Below are 10,221 nucleotides of genomic sequence, written 5' to 3'. Positions count from 1 at the left end.
AATCCATATATATACTATAAAATATTTAGGTGCTAATTGATCATATTATAATATAGATAACTAGATTGTATAGAATTACCTATGCAGTTATTATCATTATTAAAGCTTACTGTAATAGGTATCTGATATCTAAATATAAGCCGATGATAGTTGTATATACTTACACAAAACATATTACCTAATCTTTATATATATAATTCTACTGTACGTGTGTTTGTAAGCGAACTCCTCCTAAACGGCTGGACCAAATTTTTTGTGTGTGCTTGAGTGGGCCCTTGAATGGTTTAGATTCACAATCGGACCCGGTAGACCCATTCCGGGGAGGTGCTCAAACGGGAATGTTGAATCAGTAAACAAATCAGTATACAGTATACAAAGCAATAAGTATACAAACATTATTATTAATAATAAAATCATAATATTTAATCAGGAAAAAAAATGTGCCCTCTACTTGACAAAAGTGATTTATATCTTGCTGCGAAATACGGGAACCAACACGACCAGTATAGTATAGAGGGGTAAGAGAGGTATTAGGTACAATAGGTAAATCTCAAATTTAAATGGCAACCAATTTGGTGACTGCCGTTGTGTTGTGATGACTTAAAATTATGTGTGAAAAAAGAATAATCCAACAAGTACCGATTCGGACGATGTGTGTGCAGTGATATACACGCAGTCAATCGGACAAAGTGGGGGAATGGACTGGCTGCAAAAATTAAAAATCGTAAAAATATAAAAATGTATTTGCAATTAGTGAAATTAGATTTGCAATTGTTGGTAGTATTTGTAAGTAGATATGACAAAGTGGTGGAGGGGTAACTTCGTGCACATTATCCGGTGAAACTGCAGTCCGTGGGAACCGATTCGTTGTGCGCGTCCCCAAATAGTAAACGACGCGCGTGTTGCGCAGGTGTTCGAAGCCGAGTGGAGACGCCTGAAATCCGCGACAGAAGACATCACCGGCACGGACGTCCGGCAGCCGTCATTCATCGAGTCCGTCCTGTCCAGTCCTGCGGCGTACAAGCCGATGGTCATATTGGCGCTGCTGCTGCTCCTCCAGCAACTGACCGGCGCCTACCAGACCATATCGTACGCACTGCCCATACTCAAGTCGGTGATGCCCGCCACCTACCCGCCGGCCAGTGATATCCAGTCATTGGCCGCGCTGGGTGCCGTCAGGTTCACGTCTGGCCTGCTAGCGTGCGTGCTGTCGTTGCGCGTGGGCCGGAAACCTCTGCTGGTGTTCTCGTGCGTGGCCATGGCGCTGTCGTCCATCCTGGTGGCAGTTACGCACAGTAACCGTGACGCTACTGCCGTCCCGTGGCCCTTGTGCGGCGTCATGCTGTACGTGTTCAGCAGTTCGGTCGGCGTGCTCGTGTTCCCGTGGACGATGATATGTGAATTGTTATCCACACCCGTTCGGGCGGTCGGTGGCTGCTTGCTGGTGTCATACGCTTACCTGATTATGTTCGCCGTTCTCAAGGCGTTTCCTTACATGATGGCCGTCGTTTCAGTGCCACACGTGTTCCTCATGTTCAGCGTTGTGTCCTTGTCGATGGCCGTATACGTGTATTTTGTCCTGCCCGAGACGTTGGGCAAGAGCTTCCGAGAAATAGAGGATTATTTCACGCGATCGAATAAACCATCATAAAGCTCGTTCGCTGATAACACAATAGTGCCCCTCCCCCCGTTTGGTGAAAATTTGCAACCGCTCCACTCCTCATCATTAATAAATGGGTGAAATTTTGAGGCGCAAACCCACCCGTATAATCAGAAAAAGTGGCTCTATATAACACTTTATAGTCTATACCTACATATTATATATATATTATATAATATTATAATTATTATAATTTATGTAATTATCCCTCAAACTTATAATTTTCTAATCACGTCAAACACTCAAACCTCTCCCGCTCTCATCTCCACTAATAAAATATTATGTATACATAGATTAAAATATTTTCGTAGGTATGTACTAATCTAATGTTAATCAATACGAACATTCTTAATTCTAAGTGTTAACTTGTTTGTTGTTATTGTATACGACGTAATTTTTATAATAATATAAGCATACATTGTATGTAATATAATATGTTTTATGAATGGTAAATCCTCGTTTCAAGTGTAGGTGCGCTGAATATTCACTAATATTTATGATTAATAATAAACTGTTTACATACAAATTATTGTGCTCTGGTAACTGGTACAATTTATTCGTTATATAATATAACTAGGTATTCTAATTTCGAGTTCAATTTACGCGTAGATACATATATTAGATTATAATTATTAGTATAATAATGGGTAGGTAACTAATAATCCTGTTCATCGCGATTTTCATTACCTGTATAGTGTTTCAACTCTGTTGATTTTATAAAAAAAATATTATTTAGTGATATTTTTGGCCTAAGCTAGGTACTTTGAAGTACCTACTACCTACCCGCATTTTTTAAATCTCTATTATGATATTCAATTTATTTATTTTGCACACATATATTACCTATATAGTAGGTACAGTTGTGTAACCAGATTTTTTTTAGGGAGGTGTTTTATTTTTATATTTAAAATATATAACATGTGGGGAGCTTACATACCCTCTGTAATCATTGATCTTCCAATTAATAATATCATTAATATGAAATAGACCAATTTAAACTCTTAATATTTTGTATAAATTTAGTATGTTTAAGACCAATCAAAATGAAGTCAATTTTTTTTTAGATTTAATTTTATGCATTGATTATAATGTTTTTTGGAATTAATCAATGTTTGTTAAAAAAATTCATTATTTCATTAAACAATAAAATTAAGTATCCGGATAATTTAAAATGTCCAATATATGCATTAAAGTATTTAACTATACGCATAAAAAACTACCAAAAGGAAATATTAAGAAACGCAATATATAAGTTATTTAGTTACCGATTCCATCTTACACTCATAGACGCAATTTCAACTTTTGGCTTGGGGGGGCTGAATATATTAAAGGCAAGCAGACTATTGCAATATAGCAGGGATGGGCAACTCAAAGTAATTAGCGGGCCATTTTTAAAAATCTAGCGGGCCGCAGTGCATAGGAGAAAGCAAAAAAAAAGGTCCTTCTAATTTACTAAAATTTATTTTTTACGCTTTTTAGCGGACATTTTTATAATAATTACTACAAAACACGAAAACACAAAATTTGAAAACGTAGCACGGGCCAGATAAAAAAGGTACGTGGGCCGCCAGTTGCCCATCCCTGCAATATAGCATATTAAAATTGTATGTCCTGGGGGGGGGGGGGATACGGCTAAGTTTGGGGAGGCTTAGCACCCCAAGCTCCCCCAATTTGCCCCTATGCTTACACTCATGATCTTAGTATAACCATTTTCAACCATTTTTTTTTATAACTTTATAAGTTTTAAATTAGATTTGCTTTTAGATATAAATGTATATATTGTATGTACATAATAGCATTGATTATATGAATAATATTATTATTTAAATATTTATTAATTATATTATTATTTAAAAATAAAAATCGTTTAGCTTAATGATGATCAAAATTATTTAAAATTGTATAATACAAAACATAAGATTATTTATTTATTCATTTTTACTGAGAAATTCTAAACATTTTAATATTACGACTAGTATCGATAAAAGTCTTAAATTTAAATCATTATATTGTATTTTTTTTATTACAATTTCAACAACTTCATTGAAACTTGGCTTTTATTACAAATTAAATTAACAACATCTTCATTATATATTTTAAAGTATGTAAGTCCTTTTCAACTGGCATTAAAAGAAGTCTCTCTAGTTTTTTGGCTGAGAAAGACAATAATTTCTCCAGTGGTTAAAGAAACATTTAAGTTATAAAAAAGTGGTTTCGCACCTCACTTACGTACACACACACACACACACAACTATACATTATAGTTGACATAGTTTTATACAGAACACATTCGTCATTGATGGACTACGTCAACGTATCGCGTGCATTATCGATTCTTGAGAGTATAACAGCAACAACAGTAATATACTATTGATGCATTCATAGTTATTAACCATCAATTTGGATTTATAATATATTATCATTCTATATTATGTCACCATCCAGAAATGCGACTGTATTCACCCGAAAATAATAACGGCCAATTTGTTTTTGGCTACCGGCTCAATTTTTACACGGCCCACAGAGATTGTCTTGGTAGCGTACTAGCGTCGGTTTACTTCAGGCCAGCCGCCGCGATTGAATTGGTAACCTGATAATAATTATTATGTTATAATAATAAACTCAATGATTGTGTATTACTCGTAAAGAAATCAGGAAGTCCGAAGTGTTTTCGAACGGCTGAGTAATAATATACACGTGATTTTCCTTGACAAATTAGTCTGTTTAGTATTATAGCACACTGTACCTAATGGATGTGTTGAATTTGTAGACAATAACAGACATTTATTTTTTTCAATAATTGAGAATGATCTAATATAATTATGACGCGATTGCTTAATATTTCAGATAACGTTTTAGTTATAATATTCCGTTTCTATACAATGCGTAGGTATACCTTCATGATATAATATGTACTAAACTAAATCCATACATTTCACGAGGTGCAGCGTACAATAATTAAAATTATGAGATAAGGCATCGCTATATAATAATATCAAAGTACGCTAAAAAGAATCGAATTCGTACATTGTATCAATGTATCCACTATACACGTTAGATACATCATAATGTTGCAGCAAATATTTATTGTTCATTCATCATATCATATACAATGGCGTATAGTACGTTTACTACACCACTTATTTCCAGGAATTCATGTGTCTGGAAAAATCATCAAACCATTTCAAATGGAATACAGTGAGTAAAAATAAAAATACAACAGAGTAATAACTGTACTGTAAAATGCGCACATAATATTGCGATTATATTTTTTATGGTCGTACATTATTTTTGTTTAATCTGTATATATAGGTATTTGCTCATTATTACTCTTGTGAGTTTTAAAACTTTCGATTTCATATTTTCATAATCTAAAATAAAGCGACCTTGGGGTTTATTTTTTGATTTGCAGATTAGTTGTTTAATATTTTCTTTTAGTATTTTATGAGCTAATTTCTAATTAAGATCTTTATATAGTTGATATAAATTATGACGCATACAATTTATTATTTTCTACTTTTTAAATATCTCTTGAATATTGTTTTGTTGTTTTCATAGATTCAAATCAAATGATATCATAACAAATGTCGAACAAAATGTCACCACGAACAAACTGTCATGGGGAGATCTTTTTCCTCAGGTTAATATGATTGTATAATATATTATAAATACCGATTGGTTCTCGTAATCTCGTTGGTGTATTATTGTATTAAAACTTCACTACAGAATCTTATTTCAAAAAATATATTATATACCTAAAACTAGATTTCAGACGTTTATTTTAAAAATTGGAATGTTGCACACTAATCGCGTATTTCTACCTAGATATTAGCCAGTGTAGTTGCTTTTTTGTTGGCCACTCAGCCCGGAATCAATATGGTTTACTCGAACATATTTCTGAATCACTACGAATTTACAGATGTTTCAGAGTTATCTTGGTTAAGTAAGTGTATATTTAAATTACCGAATCACAAATATATCTAGATAATAATATATTTTTTGATTAATGTCGGGTAAATACAAATTAAAATTAAAAACACGAACGTCTTTATTGTACGGTAAATGCTATTTATCAGGCCAATGTATTCAAATCAGGGACACAACAATATACTTATCTACCTACTATAATACTATTGTCTTGTATTTTTATCGGACTCTACGTAATAGGTACCTACTGATTAATCGTGTAGGCATAATTAGATTCGTGTGTAATTAGACTAGTAATCTTTTTGGTATGTCGTGATTCGGTAATTACCGTGGTAGTTACCGGAAATACTGTTGCTATCGGTGGTAAACAAATTCCTATATAGTTATATCAACATTTTAAATACCACCAGCCAGTGGCGAGCCGAAGTGGTCAATTTTGATGCAGTTACCACCCCGTGACTGTGGCGCAGAATTACATGCTAAAGCCTGACCATTAGCCATGCTAAAAGCTCTTTTGATCACATTTTATTAACATCATAACTTTGTTATAAGTAAAAATAGGATGGTTGTGGTGGTGGTAAGTACATAATTATGAAAATGCGTCATTTAAAATTTAAGTTCAGCCCGCCACTACCACCAGCCCTATATAGCTCCAGTTATACCAATGCGTTACTTGGGTCTATAAGTCAATAGATCTGACGCCGTGAAGTCTGCGGTTCTGATTATCGATTATACAACAGCCCAATATTATAAATTATACTTTAACATTAAAACATACTTACTAATGCGTTTTTAGCTAGCATTCTGGTATTTTGCACGCCAATCGGGGCGATCACAATCGGCGTCATAATGGACCGGATCGGCAGGAAGAACGCGTTTTTACTCACATCCGGCACGCTCTTGATATCCTGGTCGATCGCTTCGGTTGCTCGGCCCGAAAACATGCGTCTGATCTACGCTTGCCGATTTTTTGCTGGCATCGGCGGAGGTAAGACTCGATAACTTACCTATATATTATATAATATGTGGACATACAATCGATCTATGGCGAGTGACCGCCTTGAAATTGATAATAGTATACCTACTTGGCTACCTATATAGTACAGCTCTTGGCTGAGGTGTCACGAATAAAATAAACTAATATTAGGCGCATCGAAATCCTCCAATATCAATGATGTACTCGTACGATTTTAATCCTCGTTGAACAAACAAATTGAGAAGCATTTATGTCTGTATGGATACAGGGCAAATTCACCGATCATGCTCGCCATGCTTGTTTTTTTTTTTAATAATGCATTTATTCAAATCCTGATATAATATAATATAAAAGTATTATATTTTTTACACATTATTTACCTACTGGTTTGTTCTACTGTAGTGACTAGCTAGTGATGACATCACTGCTCAAGCACACCCTTTTCATTATTCCTGAATTAAATTAGCATAACTTTGATTTATATTCTGATTTATCATTATTATCAGGCCTTGTCTTCTAATACAATACCTATTTAGTATTTACAAAATGCCTGACTAGGAACTTAAATTATAAATTATTTTACATGACCATAATATAAACGTAATATATATATTAAATATTATTGAAAAATGATTAACTCTAGTCTACAGGTAACTTTGTGATAAACACTATTGTTTTCTGCCTTCCCAGTTCTTCTTTTATTTCTCAATTAATAAATATAATAATTCAGATTTGAAAAGTCTTGTTATTATTGGTGTATTTATCCTTGCCCACGAATATGGTTAGTATATATACTATATATATGGACAGGCTGACAGCTGAGATAAGTCCAAGATTAATGTTTATCGATCGTCTGAGCTCTAATAATATCATTGGAATATTGTTCATTTTATTTATAACTCAGTGTATCTTGTGTCCCTATTTGGCTTATTATTCCAGTAAAATGAGTAAGTCTTGTCATAACAATCAACCATAATTCATAGAACAGAAAATATACATTTTATAAGTAAAGTAAATACCTACCTAATAAAAATCAAGTTAAATCAACAAAATCATCTGCTTAACAATTTGCAATAAAAAGGGTGGCTCTCAATTAAAAAAAATAGGTTTTTATCGCCACAGAACACCCCTCAATTATGCTTGAATGGTATACAAAATCGAAGTATATATTTGAAGATATAGTGATTAACATTGAGCATATTTGAAAATTTAAAATCAGAATTTGAACAAGTGAATCATTAAAGCATAAAATAGAAAGGAGCATGATTAGTGTGTACGATAACTGATAAGTCGTATAGATAAATATTAATATATTATAAGATTTTTTAACAGGCATGACGTCCATGGTCGTCGTTTACGTCTCGGAAATAGCTCATGCTTCACACAGACAAGTTTTGTTGTCGTTGAACAGCGTGTTCTTTTCAGTGGGCGTACTGTTTGCCACCACCGTCGGATCGCTGTTCCAGTGGCAGACAGTCAACGTGATATTTTTCATATTCACGGCCGTCACGACGGTGCTCCTGGTCATCTTCTTGCCGGAGAGTCCGGTCTGGCTGGCCAAGTTCCGGTCTGCCCGTACCTACGACGCAAGGACTTCGTTGAGAAGAATATACCCGAAGAACGATCAAGTTCGTTTAACAATTTTGACAAAACTTTCAAAATACGATTTGCTGTAATAGGTACAACGTATTCCTACAGATTTTTAATAACTTAAAAACACGCAAGATATTTGGTACCTATCACCTATATTATGCAGAAGTACAGAAATGATAATAATAAAAATTAAAAATATTATGTAGGTACTACCGTCTACCGACATGTAGATGAATGAACCCAGTGCATAAAGGGCTACCTAATTTTCGGCTTTACATCATAAAATACTCGTAAGATCAGGCTTTATTGTAAGGATCTTTTCCAACTGCACAAATAAAATATATATTACAGTAATAAGTGGGGTACTCCACACTAAATACACTATTTAAATTATATAAAAAACTTTACACGAACAATTTTCAAACTAATTTTATTATGAATTATTGTGTAAACAATTGGTTATTAAGCATAATAATAATAATAATAATAATAATATTTTTAACCATTTATGGATGAAAATTATTTTTTTAAATTGTCTGTTTTTGAAATGCTTTTCCGCTTTATTATTTTCAATACCTATCTTGTAAATCCCTTTTTAGACCTTGAGTTTGAGATGTTTCTGCGAACACTCCTTTGAACAAACTTTGTTCGCGTGCTTTAGGAGTATCGTTTACTCGGCGACATGTTTCATTAGTCCACGATAAAACTGCATCTCTTGAGTCCCATAAGGATAAAGGTGGTAGGTATGTTGAAATGAACAAAATAAATATTCATTCTCCAACTTAACAAACAAATTTTTGCCTATCAGCAGATTTTAAAATGTTTACTTGTGCTGATGACACGCTCTTCATATGCACTATGTAGTTTTAGCAGCGAGAAACTCGAGAAAAATAGTTAGTAAGGTGATAAATGATCCTGATTTAGAAGATGTTCACAAACGAGGCCATAGACATTTACGTAGTGTCAATGTGCTACTCTGAAGTTCTCATATCGAATACAAAATTTGATAAGTCTAAATCCGTACAATCAACTTGTGTACTTTTTTTGAATGGTCCTGTGTCAATGTGCCTAAACTAATAAATGGTTTAAGAACTTGTACTAATTCGTCATTAATGTCAATTCGGTCTAATAAAAAATTGGCTAAACTCTCCACTAATTCATTACAAACAGAAGTTTTTTTTAACACGTTCGACGCCGATAGCGAGCGCGTAGTCGTCATTCGTTGTCTGGCGTGACTGATTTCACGTACTACGTAGTAAAACAACACAATAATACGTCATACATAATTTAAATAATTTTGGAAAAGTAATTTTTGTTGTATTTCTCAAGTGCACATATTCATTAAGCCAACTGCACATTTTATATTTCCTAATGCACAATTAGTGTCCTACTGCACCTTACAATAAAGCCTGCGTAAGATAAATTCTTATGTACCTATTTAAATGTATCTATCTTAAGAAATTATTATAATTTGTAATGACACTTTTATTTAAAAATGCAAAACATCATAAGTCATAACTCCTCTATTTGAATGCAGGGGTAAAATAAGTCTAAATATATTTACAAGACTATTATCAAATTTCAACTTAATATTTTTTTAAATTTTAGTTGATTCTTATTAATAGTTTAACTATTTAAAATTATAAATAACATTATTATTTTTTTATAATTTCAAATATTATGTTGCACATAAAATTTAATAATTTAGTAATAATAATAATAATAATAATAATAATAATAATAATAATAATAATAATAATAATAATGATACAATTAATAATTATTTAATACAAAAATGTTCCTTTTATAGTTTTACTGTTTAGTTGTATAGGTAGCTAATATTTTAAAACAGTTATTTAGAATAACCTATGAACAAATATTTTTTTTAATATAATATAAAATAATAATTAATAACAAACAGTTGGAGTACGGATAATACCATTTGCCCCACATGATAATTCATATATGACTAATTGTCCCATTACGTTCTTCTAGGCTAGTTATTATTTTCAACCAAAGCCGTATACAATTGAAAACTGTTTAAATTTTGAATACAGTTTAAAAA

The 10,221-nt window shown here is 32.8% G+C and overlaps 2 protein-coding genes across 13 annotated transcripts in view; both read left to right on the top strand.

The window, feature by feature from the left end:
• The window catches only part of LOC100163256 (facilitated trehalose transporter Tret1), a 17,455-nt gene extending 14,158 nt beyond the window's left edge, over window positions 1-3,297 (top strand). For all 8 annotated transcript variants that reach the window (XM_008185788.3, XM_029490729.1, XM_016805182.2 and 5 more), the window contains one exon: window positions 911-3,297. In XM_008185788.3, coding sequence (XP_008184010.1) covers window positions 911-1,651 — 741 coding nt within the window. In that variant the 3' untranslated portion in view covers window positions 1,652-3,297. The remainder of the gene's footprint in view (window positions 1-910) is intronic.
• A 415-nt stretch (window positions 3,298-3,712) lies between these two features.
• Window positions 3,713-10,221, top strand: part of LOC100165328 (sugar transporter ERD6-like 7) — a 14,074-nt gene continuing 7,565 nt past the window's right edge. Inside the window, exons 1-5 of one of the 5 annotated variants that reach the window (XM_016805188.2) lie at window positions 3,718-4,858; window positions 5,219-5,300; window positions 5,486-5,603; window positions 6,384-6,575; window positions 7,989-8,191. In XM_016805188.2, coding sequence (XP_016660677.1) covers window positions 4,773-4,858; window positions 5,219-5,300; window positions 5,486-5,603; window positions 6,384-6,575; window positions 7,989-8,191 — 681 coding nt within the window. In that variant the 5' untranslated portion in view covers window positions 3,718-4,772. Of the gene's footprint in view, window positions 4,859-5,218; window positions 5,301-5,485; window positions 5,604-6,383; window positions 6,576-7,883; window positions 8,192-10,221 lie in introns of all 5 variants that reach the window. The other 4 variants (XM_016805187.2, XM_001947125.5, XM_029490860.1 and 1 more) reach the window with 4 other exon arrangements.

Source organism: Acyrthosiphon pisum, chromosome A2 (genome assembly GCF_005508785.2).
Source record: "Acyrthosiphon pisum isolate AL4f chromosome A2, pea_aphid_22Mar2018_4r6ur, whole genome shotgun sequence".
Lineage (NCBI taxonomy): Eukaryota > Metazoa > Arthropoda > Insecta > Hemiptera > Aphididae > Acyrthosiphon > Acyrthosiphon pisum.
This window is presented reverse-complemented; position numbering and strand designations above follow the sequence as displayed.